General features: G+C 43.4%; 1 protein-coding gene across 1 annotated transcript; it reads left to right on the forward strand.

The window, feature by feature from the left end:
* Positions 1-1831: 1831 nt before the first annotated feature.
* Positions 1832-15845, forward strand: CIPC (CLOCK interacting pacemaker; the record flags this gene model as incomplete). The annotated part of the gene is given in 4 exon segments (XM_084629813.1): positions 1832-1840; positions 3041-3238; positions 11481-11762; positions 11764-15845. Coding segments are annotated over 4 exon segments (1080 nt in total). The 3' UTR covers positions 12355-15845.
* Positions 15846-16071: the final 226 nt, after the last annotated feature.

Genomic DNA, 16071 nt, shown 5'->3' on the forward strand with positions numbered 1-16071 from the left:
TTGTATGTACACACTGCTATCCTTTCCTGCTCAAGTGTCTTTGAGATCAGACCTGTTTGTGTATATGTGACCATGTCAGCCTCTAGTGGCTACAATCTTAAAAAAGCTAAACGTCCTAATACTTCTATAAAACCAGATATGTTTTTATAGGTTACAGTTAGTCAGTGGTCTCATGAAGCCTTTGTTTTTGTTTTAGCAAAATTTCAGTTATCATGGTTTGGTTTTTCCTACAGAAGGACAATATGAGAGCGAACTCTAGTTTTTAGTTTTCACTTTACAGCTGAAAGGAATGTAGCCTTTTAGAATATGGAGGATTTTATGCTTTCCAAATGTCCCCTGATATACTTCACTAAAATAAATATAATATTTTTCTCACCTTTGAATAATTTTGCCCTGCTTCTAGTACTACAGAGATAATAAAATTAAAAAACATGCAAATTCCAAGCTCAACAATACAAATATACTTATAGGAGCAAGAACTAAATGATGCCCTCTCCTTCTCCAAAAATTGACAAAACACACACTGAAGAACATGCAGTACAAGAGGCCACAACACAGCTAAAGATATATGGCAGCATGCAGTAAACATGCTCCCAACGTTGCTCAAATTCAAATACAAGCACACAGGAAAGCAATCTTCACCATGGGCATAATTAATATAGAAACATGTACATGTGGCACGCAGGAAAACAGCTTCAGCAATGCATGAATATACATAAGAAGAGGCAAAAGTAGCCTTTCAGCATTGTCAATATCCACATAAAAGCATATGGTAAACCAGACCTTCACATAAGCAAAAATGCATAGAAGAGCACAATGGAAACTGGCCCCAACATTGCAAAAAACCACATTTTAATGAAAGGGGTGGATTGGGCTTCAAATGATTTGGTGTTTGTTTCAGATAAGTATTTAAAAGTTCAGATGCTTACCCAAACTATCCAATAGACCCCTGAGAGACCCTCCCCCTAACAGTCTTCCTACCTGGTGTTGTCTTTTGCATGGAAACCTGGTGTCTTTCTTCCCTGACATTGGCATCATCTGAGATGAATGGCTGATCTTTGCCACTTCCAAAACACTCCCACCCCACACACAGACTGCCCCACTCCCCTGAACCCTCCTTCTACCAACACCCAGGTTCATAATCGTATCCTGAGAGCTCTGTGAGGGATACCTTTGGGGGTGAGGATGGGCTTGGAGAAACCAGGGACAGGCCTGGGAGTAGGAGATACATTAAAACAGTATTCTTATCATCTTTCCTCCTTCCCCAAATCTGGAAATGGAAAGGGATTCACAACAACTAGTCTTGGGGTCTGAATCTAACATACCCCAAAGTCAAGAGGTGTGCTGTTTGGCTCTGATGTTCTAATAGAGGCCCAATGCTAGTTATTTACTCCAATAATATACTGTAGGAACAGCCTACCTGTTTCCTGCTTTGTGTCCTTTCACAGCACTTAAGACTAATGAGGTTGGAGGTGCTTGCCACCCTGTGGTACAACTTCAATAGGATGAGAAATCCCTACCTCATCTGGGTCATCCTTTCAATTGACACTCAAGGCATTTTTGTTTCCTTTTCCACTTGTGACTGGTTGTTTTATCCACTGTATGTTTGGGTTGGAGGTGATTTCCTCTTCTCACTCATTCAGGAATTTCTATGTTTGCCATTTTTAATGGGGATGTTTCAGATTCTTGAACACAAACACAGTCTGAATGTATTTATTATTGTTTCTTTCCACTTCTGCTCATAGAATTTATTTCAGTCTTTATCTGAACTCTCTATGAAACTGCTCTTCATGTCCAAAGGCAAATCATTCTGTCTCTGGCAGACTTGCAGATGGAGCAGGTAAATCCCCCTTTCTGGCAGAGTTCATGAGACTACTCTAGTCACAACATCTTGTCTCCATTGGGCCTGAACACCCAGTCTCTCTCCTGATCATTGGGCCTGGTTTCTCCAGCACTTATGGGGCATCATACCCTCATATTTATTCCACTAGCTGATTTTCCCAATCATTTGGAAGGGTAGGAGTATTTCTCACTTTTCACTTGCTTTCTAGGTCTCCAAATTGCCTCATTTTGCTGCTTTCCCCCTCCCTTTAGCCAAATGGCCAAAAACCTTAAAATTCTGGTGTTTCCTCCCTCATTCTTACCACCCCTTAAATGCTCTCATTATTTTGGCCAAAAAGACTGTAGAAAAGACTGCCGCTCAAGGGGGCTGGGTTGTAACCCCTTTATACTGTATTCAGACCATCCAACAGCCTCAGGAACTCATGGTCTATCCAGCCTGCAGACTCCCTTCATCACCTTGAGCCATAAGATAAAAGGTTCAAACCCCGCAAGCAGGCATTTGGCTAGTATTCGAAGCCTGCACACTGTCCTCTACAAGACAGTTGTTGGGTAGGGATAACCACGTTGCCCTTTAACGAAGGTGCTCCCTTCCAATGCAGTGTGGGTGATAAATCATGGTAGGAAAAAGGCCAGCCTGTGGTACTTTTAAGTTTTAAACATGAGGGAGACAAATCCTGGAAACCTCAGATCCCATCCTCTTCTTCAATCAAACCTCTTTGGATGCCCAAGGCTGCCAGGCGCAGATAACAGCCTTTGGCTGATATACACGGTGGAGGTTTTATTGAGGGCTGTACCTGCTTACCAAGCACTTACAGCTCCCCCTCCTCATTCCCTCTCGCTTTGACCCTTCCCTCCTATCTACTGTGCCTCATGCCCACTCCTGCGGCCCCCGGGGCCAAGAGTACAGCAGGCTGCGGGCACTGCGGCCCAGCATAGCGCCTCGCTGACGCACACACAAAGGGGTGGGCGCACTAGGGTCCCTCCCCTCCGTCCTTCACATCTAGGGCAGCAGGTGGCGCCAAAACAAAACGGACTGCAGGCCTGGCTGCGCGTGCGCAGCAGAGCCGTTCAGCTCCGTCACCCAGAAAAAGGGAGAGTCTGGGGGCTCGTTCTGCGCAAGCGCGCTGAAGCTACCCTGGAGGTGACTCAATGTTAAGCCTAGAAAAGTCAGTTAAAGCCCCTCCACCCGCCATCTTAGGTGCAGGGAAAGGCGGAAGGGGTGGGCGGGGTCGCACAGATCCCCACCCACTCCAGGCTGGAAACGGAAGAGGTCCCGCACGACAGGGCTTCTCTCGGTGACGTTTGTACTCTATGTTGGCGGTCGGACGCATGCGCCGCTTGGGAGGGCAGGCGGAGTGCTGCTGGAGGGGGAGCCGCTAGTAGCACCTGTGCCCAGGTGGGTGGTGAGGGGCCGGGGGCAGCGGGGGGGTTTCCGGATTCGGTGAGCCGCGGGGGGCGAGGCGAGGTGGGGGGCGAGGGAGCCTAATGGGGGTGGGGAGCCCAGAGGGAGGCACTAGGGAGGGAGGGAGGGGGGTGAGGGGCACACTCAAGGTGGGGGCTCAGGAGGGATGACGTGTGGGTGCATGGGGGGGCTTGAGCTGGCGGCCTTTTGGGGACATAACGGGGTCAGTCGGGGGGGCATTTAGGGTGTAGCGGAGAAGAGGACCAGGGAGCGCAAAGAGGTGATCCGGCGCTGGGGTGTCCAGTTTGGGGATGTGCCGCACGGGCGGTGGTGGGGCCCTGCTGCTGCCGGCTGGTTTAGGCGGGAACACGTGAGCCTTGAGAAATGGTGGTGTTGATAATGACACCACTTCCGTGCGCTGTTCTGAGACGATCCCACCTCTTACTCGAAAGACCTCCCTTTTTAATGATACGTCTGTTACCGATAAAAGTCCTGGAGACTGAATTCCTCCCCTTATCCCTGGAGGGAGCCCTTCCAGCACAGAGGAAAGGCAAACTGGTGTGGCAGCTTCCACGGCCGAGCTTCGGTGTGTAAATTGCTGCCTTCCCTGTGCTTAGATTGCTCACAAGGTCATCAGTTCAATTTATACCAATTATGATGGGGGGTGTTTTTGTAAAATAGACTCCTGCTCACTAGGCTTGGACTACCTGTTTATTTCAAGTGTGCCACTGAGCAACTGCTGGATGGTAACAGCTTTCATTGACTAAGTGATCTGAGCCTGGCTAAAAGCAGTGAATTAAATTTATGAGCTTTAGTATTGTATTAAAACTCCGGAGTTGCATAGCTCCTAGTGCTTTAAAAAAAAAAAAGAAAGAAATGGTGTAGGGGATAATGAGCAAATGTTATTGCTCTCCTTTCACACTTCCAAATTTTTCCTATTTCAGTGATACTGTGATCGAGCCCAAGGTGAAGTATTCCTGTTTTACCCTTTCCTAATCTCTTAAAGGGATAAACCCTCCAATGTGACTCAGTCTCTTTGGTTAAATTGTTCAATGGTTAATGTGTCTTATCAGTACATATAAACTGATTTTAAAAAAATGCCCCTATCTGTCTCAGGGAGGGATAAGTGATCAAGAAAGAGATCGGAGTAGTGATTCCATCTCTCACATACACGTAGTTGGGCCACTAATGTGCAGTTACTGAGTGATAAATGACTGAAGCAGAATCCTGGGGTCAATATTTATTTTCAGTGAGTGATAGCTCTAGATAAAATGAATAAGAGATTAAATGTCAGATCATATTTTCATTTATTTTAAATATTAATTTCACCTGTGAAGTGTGAATCCATCAGATATGTATTTTCTCAAACTGTATTTCCCCATCAGTAATAAAAATTCCTCAGTAAGAACTTAACTAATGATTCTGTTAATGATGCACAGACTGGGGTAGAATCTGGCTTGCTCTTCCGCGTTACATTGGCTTTGTAAATGCTAACAGGTCAGCAGATGTGATTAAACATGCAAATAGCAGAAATGGAGCTGGAGGGAAGGATTGTTAAAGATATATTCTTACACTAAGCATTAGTCTGTCTATCTTAATTTTACCTAGTGTTAATCGCCATAGTATCTCAGCACTATTATCTACTTAACCTGTGTAACTCACTGCCACAAGATGTCAAGGCCAAGAAGGCCAAGGCCCAGTCTCTATTCAAGCCTAAGTTAATTGTATCCAATTTGCAAATTAATTCCAATTCAGCAGTCTCTCCTTGGAGTCTGTTTTTGAAGTTTTGTTGTTGAAGTATTGCCACTTTTGGGTCTGTAATCGAGTGACCAGAGAGATTGAAGTGTTCTCCGACTGGTTTTTGAATGTTATAATTTCTGATGTCTGATTTATGTACATTTATTCTTTTACGTAGAGACTGTCCAGTTTGACCAATGTACATGGCAGAGGGGCATTGTTGGCACATGATGCCATATATCACATTGGTAGATGTGCAGGTGAACGAGCCTCTGATAGTGTGGCTGATGTGATTAGGCCCTATGATGGTGTCCGCTGAATAGATATGTGGACACAGTTGGCAACGGGCTTTGTTGCAAGGATAGGTTCCTGGGTTAGTGGTTCTGTTGTGTGGTATGTGGTTGCTGGTGAGTATTTGCTTCAGGTTGGGGGGCTGTCTGTAAGCAAGGACTGGCCTGTCTCCCAAGACCTGTGAGAGTGATGGGTCGTCCTTCAGGATAGGTTGTAGATCCTTGATGATGCGTTGGAGAGGTTTTAGTTGGGGGCTGAAGGTGATGGCTAGTGGTGTTCTGTTATTATCTTTGTTGGGCCTATCCTGTAGTAGGTGACTTCTGCGTACTCTTCTGGCTCTGTCAGTCTGTTTCTTCACTTCAGCAGGTGGGTATTGTAGTTGTAAGAATGCTTGATAGAGATCTTGTAGATGTTTGCCTCTGTCTGAGGGGTTGGAGCAAATGCGGTTGTATCGTAGAGCTTGGCTGTAGACAATGGCTTGTGTGGTGTGGTCTGGATGAAAGCTGGAGGCATGTAGGTAGGCATAGCAGTCAGTAGGTTTCTGGTTTAGGGTGGTGTTTATGTGACCATCGCTTATTAGCACCGTAGTGTCCAGGAAGTGGATCTCTTGTGTGGACTGGTCCAGGCTGAGGTTGATGGTGGGATGGAAATTGTTGAAATCATGGGGGAATTCCTCAAGGGCTTCTTTTCCATGGGTCCAGGTGATGAAGATGTCATCAATGTAGCGCAAGTAGAGTAGGGGCATTAGGGGACGAGAGCTGAGGAAGCGTTGTTCTAAGTCAGCCATAAAAATGTTGGCATACTGTGGGGCCATGCGGGTACCCATAGCAGTGCCGCTGATTTGAAGGTATACATTGTCCCCAAATGTGAAATAGTTATGGGTGAGGACAAAGTCGCAAAGTTCAGCCACCAGGTTTGCCGTGACATTATCGGGGATACTGTTCCTGACAGCTTGTAGTTCATCTTTGTGTGGAATGTTGGTGTAGAGGGCTTCTACATCCATAGTGGCCATCCACAGTCTTAGCAACAACTCTGACATCATAATCAAAAAGGCTGATAAAGGAGATGCTGTCATCATCATGAATAGGTTGGAATATGAACAAGAGGCTGCTAAGCAGCTCTCCAACACCACTTTCTACAAGCCATTACCCTCTGATCCCACTGAAGGTTACCAAAAGAAACTACAGCATTTGCTCAAGAAACTCCCTGAAAAAGCACAAGAACAAATCTGCACAGACACACCACTGGAACCCTGACCTGGGGTATTCTATCTGCTACCCAAGATCCATAAACCTGGAAATCCTGGACACCCCATCATCTCAGGCACTGGCACCCTGACAGCAGGATTGTCTGTCTATGTAGACTGCCTCCTCAGGCCCTACGCTACCAGCACTCCCAGCTATCTTTGAGACACCACTGACTTCTGAGGAAACTACAATCCATCGGTGATCTTCCTGAAAACACCATCCTGGCCACCCCCCAGCTCTCCTGCTGCTAATAGCTCACCTTAAGTGATCACTCTGGTTACAGTGTGTGTATGGTAACACCCATTGTTTCATGTTCTCTGTATAAATCTCCCCACTGTATTTTCCACTGAATGCATCTGATGAAGTGAGCTGTAGCTCACGAAAGATTATGCTCAAATTTGTTAGTCTCTAAGGTGCCACAAGTACTCCTTTTCTTTTAACTAAAATCTGAGGACACTGAGCAGCCATCAGACAATGTATGAAGCCCATGTTAGTTGGTTTCCAAAATCAGATTAGCAGCATTATGCACAATCTGATTGAACAGTGTGGAATCAGGAAATAGGTGGGAGGTTAGAAAGTGTGCTGCATATAAAACAACTAATAACTGGACTTCGCATCTACCAGACGGAAGTTCAGGGTGTCTGAGTTCTGTGGAGCTGACCAACTCAGAGAATATGCTGAATGCATTGTGTTGGAACACAGAGGATGGGCCCTGGCTCTACTCACTGGCCACAAGCAATTCCTTCCCAGCACTTTCTCCTGTGGTCGTAAGGAAAAATGTACTGGTCAGACAGGTGGGGGGCGGGGGGGAAGATAATAATATATTGGAAAGTATGTTTTCCTTTCAGAAGTGCGCTTTGCAAATAACTCTTTTAAAGGGTGATGTTCATCTAACTCGTTGCTATAAGATCTGTTAGAGTGAGTATGTGCCTGGCCAGAGGCAGGCTAACATCAGCAAGATAGATCAAACGTAAGATTCTTAATGCCTCATATAAGTTTATTAAATCTCTTTATTTTAAAGGGATCCTGGAAAGATATAAAAGACATATTTAGAAAAAATACTAATTACCTCAGATTATTTAAATGAAAGAATTTTAGAAATCTAATGTACTTTCTGCATTGATGCTTTACTACTCCTAGGGGAATTCTGTGCCAAAAAATTTAAAATGCTGTGCAAAATATTTTAAAATTCTGCAAACTGCATATTTTATTTGTCAAAATAACACAATATTTAAAAAAATGCCAGTTTCAGTTATTCTGGTAATATATTTCAAATTACCTGTCAGCAAGTATGTCTGTAACACAGATGACAGATTCAGGAAATGTTTTTTGACAAATAGATTCCTTACTAGGCATAATAATACAGAACTTTGAGTAATAATTCATTTAAACTACAATACAGAAACAGTGCAAAGGCTCGTGGGAATTACTCATAATGGAGGAGCTGAGGGAGACGGAAGTAATTGCTGGGAAGGAACCTGGGAGTGCACGTGGAGGGTTGTTGGGTGTGGGTGGGAGAAGTATGGAGCATGGCTTTTCTTGGGTGGGGAGAAGGGATTGTGAGGGAGTTGGGGCGCTTCCCCCATGCAGATGCTGGTTCACCCCTAGCCTCTCCCATTCAGTCAGGCGCATCTGCCACTGTCCCCATGTGGCCCTTCACCACCACTCCCAATCAGCCCCTGGCTCAATGCTGTCCCCCAGCTAGCTCCTTTGCCCCTGCCCCAGTCTCCCACCCCCCACTAGCCTTTCTGAACCCCAGTTTGTGTGACCTCCCCAACACCCCCATGTGTCCCGCTCTGTCCATCCCCCCCCATATGTGGCCCCGTGGGCAGGGTGCTGTGAGGAAGACCGTCTCTCCCCCTCCTTCTCCACGGCTGGCTGAGCCAGCTGCCTTCTCTTCTGGCACCACAATGGCCGCTGGTGGGTGAAAAGTGTACCTGCAGTGCCTTCTTGGCTGTATGTATTTCTACGTTTTGGGGGGGGGCGGAATCTGCGGGGGACATGAATTCTGTGTGTGTGCAGTGGCACAGAATTCCCCCAGGAATATTTTATTCAGCTTAGACAGTGAAACTAGAATAGTTAGTTTCACTTGCTAGATCTCAAGTATTTAAGAAGGCTTTTGGATTTTGGGTTCCAATAGTATAAGCAAATGGTAAAGTGTAATTCAAAATGAATAAAATATGAAACCATCTCTGCTTATATTTGTTTTTGTCAAAGCTTTTTCTGTTCTAATCTATATTTTTGTGTCTAAATTAAGATGATTAGGAGCAAAATGTTAAACAATTACTAAATAAAAAGTAAATTTCAGGCCTTAAGTTGTAACAACTGGGTGAACTCATTAATTGATTAGTTTCTCTGCCACGTTGTTCTGTCAGGCTATGAGCACATTGTTAGCCACTTGTGAAAAATGTGCAACTTAAAATAAGGTGTGGGAGAAACCATGTTTTTAACTCTCTCATCAGAGCGGGACCAACATTTCTTCAGCCCTCCATCTGAGTGAAAAATTCCTGAAAATGCAGTGGGGACAAATGGATGGGAAGCCTCCAAGGAGAAACCACAATCCAAGTTTAGACTCCCCGACTTGCCTGTGAGATCTGACAAGCTCACAGCCCAGGCTGGCATGGTTGAAAGCAAATCTGGTTAAACTTCAGTATTGATATCCAACGAGAGAGTGAGGCTCTGTCAAGATGTGCAATGAAAGAGATGTCTGGAGTAGGCTTTTATAGGGAAGTCAGTTCTTTAATCTCCACAACATGCTCTCTTTAGCTTGACAAAAGACTGTGTGGTCGTCCCCGTCCCCCCAAAAAAACATTCTTGGAAATGTGGACAAACTGTTTAGGCAGATGCACAAAGCTCCAATCTGACAGGGGTTAGGCAAGCTTCACCTTCTGGTGCCTTTAGGGTGAGAGATGGAAAATGAAATACTGGCTTTCTTGTTATGCTAACAAACTTCCCAGGGCATGTTGCAAGCAGAACTTTACCATTTTTTATAATATACCTAAGTTATAGAATGTTGTAATGTAGCAGAGTAAGGGAGAGAAATTAAGAATAAACAAGGAAGACAGTCCATTGTGTCATAGATCTTCATGTCCAAACCTCTTTATATTAAAATAAAGAGGGAGTCATGTTAAAGTAAAATGGAAGACTTTACTTCAGCAAACAAAAACAATGGATATAGGTTAATGATCATGAAATGCATTCCTGCCTCAACCTGTAATAACTAAGCAAATTGGAATATGTTAGGTCAGTCAACTGTGTTGGAATTGTTCTTCGTGGAATGGTCCTTTTGTGCAAACATCTAGTAAATGACACGCCTTGCACCAAAGAGCTTGTTTTTTAAAGCTATGTCTACGCTACCAGCTAGGAGAATGATTTCCCCTGCTTGTGTACATATACTCATGCTAGCTCAAGTATAAATAGTAGTGTAGCCACTGTAGCACTGGCAGCAAGGCTGAACACAAACTTGCCTGAAATTGTTGGGTATGTGCTTGGCATGGCTCAGCCATGCCTCTGCTGCTGCTACCCTTGCTACCGCAGCTCCGTTGCTATTTATACTTGCGCTAGGTTGATGAGCGATATTATGAGTATATGTACATAAGCAGGAGAATTACACCCCCTACCGCTTGCTGTAGATGTAGCCTAAGGCTTCAAATTCTACAGCCCATCTGTATATCTAAGGTATTTATGGACCCCCTATTACCATAATCTCTGAGCATCTCACGATGTATTTATCCCCACAGCACCCCTCTGAAGTAGGAAGGTAATATTATTCCTATTTTACAGATAAGAAACAGTTTCTTGGCCTCTAAGTGGTTTGCCCAAAGTAACACAGGTCGCTTATGGCATAGCAGGGAATTGAACTGGAGCCTCTTGAGTCCCAGGTTAGCATCCTAACCACAGGATCATCCTTCCTCTGCTGTTTGCTGTTCATCAAAGCACTTAATTGTGTGGTAAAGTGCTTTGCTGAATACAAATGGACTCTAGCTCATGTTCGCTGCATTGGCATCTAAGAGACCCGCCATTAAAGGTAGATGAGACAAACAAGTGGGAGGTAGGGTGGATGTCTTAGGACAGGTTTAGCTGAGGGCACAATTTTGAGCCAAAAGAGTATCAATGTGGTAATGATTTTTTTTTATTAAATCAAGATTGTTGATGTTACAACCCTGCCAATTTAAAAAAATGAAATATTTGTAACTTTTGGACGGAAGCACTGGTGTTTTTCTCCCACAGTAATGGATTTTAAGCTTTTCAGCACACAAAGTTGCACCAGTTTAACCAAAGGTGTGGTGTTGAAAGGGTGCAATTTTGTGTGTAGAGCAGGTATTTCTCCTGGGGCTAGTAGGCGTTACTTCAAGTGCTAGGTTTTTGTATAATATATGGTTTCAATAAATTTTAAAACTGCAGCACTTGTTAGTGACTACCTACTGTGTTAGAAATAACCGAGACTGTTTCAAGCACTTTCTGTAAGAATAGAAGTGACAGGATTAGAGTTCCTATGTCTCAACTAATATAAAATTTAAACTTCTAGATAGAATGTTTGTGCAGCGTTCATCTGAATGTGTTTTTTTTTTTAAATCATAACTTTAAGTGTTGTGACTTTTTTTCAAAGTTTTCTGGACACCTGTAGTTATTATTCTCTTATTATATCCTCAAGCCCAGGGTTGCTGCCAGCTTGTGTTAGCATAAATAGGAATGCTAAAACGGAATGACTTCTAAATGTATTTGCTGTTCAGCAGTAAATAGATTTTGAATTACAGCTTGGTCTCTAGCAGTGTCACAAGAAGGGAAGAATGAATTTATACGAGGTAAAATCTACTCAGACTACATTATAACTGGCAGCATTTAGCAACAGCGTCTACGAGCATTGGCACGAGGCTCACCTGTTCTGATAAAGCTTTTCTAACATTTTTTCTTACGCTGTTAGTTGTGATAATTCCACTTTTTCCACCCATACTTCTCAGGGAAGCAGTTCATCGCAGCTTCAGTCTTGGACTGTTCAGCCATCTTTTGAAGTGATTCCAGCTCAGCCACAGCTAGTGTTTCTTCATCCAGCCATCTCCCCTCCCATTAACCCTCATCTTGTTGGTGAAAAGAGAATTGACTCTACTAATTACCTGCCCATCCTGAACTCCTATGCAAAGACAGCACCACATCCCTGCAAAAGAGATCGTGTCTGGGATCTGGAGGAAAGAGGGAGAACCAGTGGACAGAAATGGCTTTGCACAGATACTAACTACTGTGTCCAGTAAGACTAGTTTATTGCCCCCTAGTGCTTGCCTCCAAGTATCACCAGACTTTAAGCCTGCTCAGGACTCTACTCAGCAGAGTTCTTCAGCTGTGATGGCAAGTGGAAAAATGTCAACTATTGATGACTTTCAGTATATTTCTACTGACAAACAAAAGGCCCCAGGTTTGATTCCCTTTTCTCCTACTGGACTCCTCCAGATATCAGACTGCAGATCTCCTGAGATGGAGAATCCGGTACATCATATGGTGCAGTTAGCAACCTGCAGCCCACCTTTGGCAGCAGAAGAACTTTATACTACTCCTGAGCTATCGTTGCAGCAGCAACGCAAGCGCAAGCGCTTTCAGAATACCTTTGTTGTGCTGCACAGGTCTGGATTGCTGGAGATCACCTTGAAAACCAAGGAGCTGATTCATCAGAACCAGGTAACCCAGATTGAACTGGAGCGGCTGAAGCAGCAAACACAGTTGTTCATGGAGGCAATAGAGGGCAATGCTCCTCAGGCCTGGGCAGAGCTAGAGGCATCTCTAACGGGGTCAGATAAAGCTGACAGCAGCCTTGAGGCTTCTCCTACATATCCCAACATGTAGCGCAAAAAATATATAGCGGTTCAAGTGACTCCAGTGCCTCTCTTCCTCTGTCTCAGGCTTTTACAAGAGCACTTTCTAAGTTTGAGGCTGCTTTAAAAACTCATTCACAAAGCAGCATGCCATTAATAAGCTGTCCCAAATGCCAGTTGTGAGACTGGCACAATGGGAGGCCTAGGCTGGAATTAGTACTGCTTCATGTCACTGGGACTGAGCAACTGTGCTCTTCTTTGGACCATGAAGGTGTGAAAGTGCTATGATGTGATGTGTTCCCACTCTTATGATGGAGAACATTGCAAATGGCTCTTTCCTAGCAAGCATCTTTTTTCACCCCCTATCTCCAGACAGCCAATTCACAGAATGGGACAAAAGACCTAATCTAGTGTAGCCATTTATGAATTGATATGGAAAGAGGAAACTGGATGGGTAACATAGTATCTCCAGCTTTGTGTTAATACTCCAAAGATATACGGTGGTCTTTCTTTTGGATAATCACCACATTGAACAAATGGAGATCTGCTTGCATTAAAGCTGCACTCCATACGTTGCTTTGCTTGAGCAAAGTAGGGGTGGGGAGGTGAGGGGTATATTAGAAATAAATGTAATAGTTCTAGGCAGGCCTGTCAACTGCCTATTTTAGTTTCTTTAAAGTTGAGAGCTGGGTGAAAATCTGAAAGCACTAGACATGCACTGGAAGTGTTTATTCCAAAGCAGGTTTATTTGAACTGCCCGTTAACAGCTAACAACTGTACTAAGCAAGATGGCTTTGGATTTCCCAGGTATGCAATAAATTAAACACTGACTGTTACTTTAAAAAAAAAAGAAGCTGTTATGTAATTTTTTTTAAAATTCATTACAATGAAGATTCTTGGATTCCAAGGCCAGAAGGGACCATTGTGATCAACTAGTATGACTTCCTGTATAACACAGGCTATAGAACTTTCCCAAAATATGTTCCTCACTAGGCAGCTATGCATCCTTTGGTTTTTATCCAGTTTAGGAGAGACTTTTTTTTTGGCTGTGAAATCAGCTTGCTGAGTTGAAAAAAGTGGTTGTACAGGTCCTAGAGTGAAACAAGCCCTGTTTTTCTTTTTATGAGAAACATCTGAGTGTATCACTAGAAGAGACACTGATCACTTTGGTGACATCTTCCCAAGAATATGACCTTGAACACTTTTTAATGTTCTCATTAGTATGAGTATTCTCATTCCCAACCTGCTAGTCTTGAAGCATACACTTACACACTGATTCTGGTAGAGGCATTAGACCTTGGTGTTAGATGTACCCGACAGTCTTGTTTCAAAAGCTGTTCTACAGACATCTTCATATTGTGTGAATTTGACTTGTCACTCTCCTTTGTATTCCCTTCAACTTGAGCCATGTCTTTCAAATACTCCTCTGTATAAGGAGATTTAAAATATGCTAATCTAAGAATGAAGTGAACAGTCTCTCCCATTCTAAATTATATGATCCAGAGTCTGATCCCTTTGGTTTCACAATGTTTTTCAAACAAAACTTGCATTTCATGTGATCAAGTATTGCCTTGACATTCTTGCATTCCTGTGTGTATTTCAGTTTGTCAAAAAGAAACCTAAAAGCTTTCCAGTTAAAAAGTTTGAGTTGGCCTTTTGTCTTTAAATTCAGTGACATGACCCTTTCATCCTTCTAATGGCCTCAAATGAACATTGCATGAGGTCCTAAAGAATTCTGCTACAGCATTACTGTAACAAATGCCTTAGGAAACTTTGGAGGTAGGAGAAGAGTTTTTCCTTTTCAGCACCTTAATTAGTTCACTGAAAAGGAGTTGCATACATGCCTCAAGGCGGGATGGAACATGAAAGTCAGACTTGGACTGGCCTCTGGAGCTAGAGAGAGATTTCCCAGATGGCCCCAAGACTCTGTTCCCCTCAAAACCCAACTGAATGGTAGCTGATTAAGCACAATTCCAACTGTGGTGTAGAGCACCACCAAAGAAAGCATGGGGGTGGGAAGGAGCAGTCGATGGGAATTTGGCCAAAATCTTATGTGGGTTTCCTGTGTTGCCTAGTATCTGAAGTTAGCTTGCTACTGTTAACACATAGCATAGTGACACCAAATTCAAACAAGAGGCTGTATATGGCAGGAGGGCATCACACACTCCAGGCCAAAGACTCGGACACCTGAGCCTGCTAGAGAATCACAACAAAGTTACTGCAGTGGAGCTTCCAGCCCCCTTATTGAAAGGGAGTAAAGGTTGTTCCCTTGATCTGAGTGATACAGGTGTTTGTGTATGGGATTGCAGAGAGGGGAATAGACATGTGAGCGACCTAGTCCTGCCCTCAGAGGTTCCTTCTCTTTCCTTGGAAGCGCTGCTTCTCCCATCTGAGGCTGTGGAGAATCCTAAATTCAGACCCTATTTATTAAGAATGACTGTTCTAGAACGTGAAGTGATGGATCTAGAATGAACTGTGGACATTTTAGAGATGAAGGGGAATGGGCGGGGGGGGGGGGAGAGAGGGCAGAAAATTACCCTCCAACAGGATATAGTGTACTTCCTGATGTAGGAAAATCCTGGACAGTATAAATCTGCTGTAGCTCACACAATTTTATATAAAATATATGTGAACATAGTAAAACTGTGAATAGAAGTTCAGCAACTGTTTAGAAATCATACTGCTTGTCAGAATCCAAACTTCTTATTCAGTATGTACTGAACGAGAAAAATCTTCTAAGCTACTGAATAAATCTGGGGTCACCTAGGAATCATGTCCACAGATAAATTAGCAGTTAAGGTAATTAATGAAGTACACTGGAGGGCGCTGATTGTAGATATACAAAAGGCTGTCAAACCCCAGTTTACTCCTACATCTTTTAGCTGCCTTTATTGCTGGAATCCTTACTGAAGCTTTATATAGCAAAAGCTTTCCTACCCTAGCTGTAAGCTTAGTAAAATAAAAGGGCATGGAGCTATGGTGAGAGAATTCATTGGTTTTTAGTAGACTTCGTCTGAAGCTGAAGCCAGTTCTAAACTGAATCCAGAAACAGCCTAGCAAGATTGTCCAGAAACTTAGCCTCTTCAATCAAACAATTCTGTAACCATTGGCCCTGCAGGTTTTGGAGGTTTTTAAAGCAAATTGTAGTTGATCCATAGATTTAAGAACCTAGACTTAAACCAGAGGTCCTGAGCTCTGAAAGGTCATCTAAACAGTTTCTGAGGCTTCTGCTGTTGGTCCTGCCACCAACTGGCAGAAATGACAAGGAAAGGGGAAGGTTGATGGGTCAACCAGACTTCTGCTTTCATGCAAGAGTTTTAATAACTTTATACATCTTGAATTTTTAATTGCTTTCATGAAGTTTTTTTTAAAACTTTGATAACTCTGGTTGAATGTAAATATTTTCTGTACCTTCAAGTGCATTGCAAAATCTGAATTCTGTAGTATGAGAACTTGATTACAAAATGTGATTTTTTTTTCTGTAAAGCTTTCTAGAGACTGACTGTGAAATATGAATGAAATAAAGTATGTGCCTGAAAAATTGTGGATTGCTATAATACTACTAAACTATGGAGTCCTTTACTGCAAAATACTCTCTACAAACACACTCCTGGGGGAATTCTGTGCCACTGCACACACACCAAATTCATGCCTCCTGCAGATGTTTTTTTTCCCCTGCAGAAAATACATTCTGCTGGAAAGGTGCTGCAGTTACACCATTTGCCCACCAGGGGTTGCTTTGGAACCA

The sequence above is a fragment of the Lepidochelys olivacea genome (assembly GCF_965140295.1).
Source record: "Lepidochelys olivacea isolate rLepOli2 genome assembly, chromosome: 6".
Classification (NCBI taxonomy): Eukaryota; Metazoa; Chordata; order Testudines; family Cheloniidae; genus Lepidochelys; species Lepidochelys olivacea.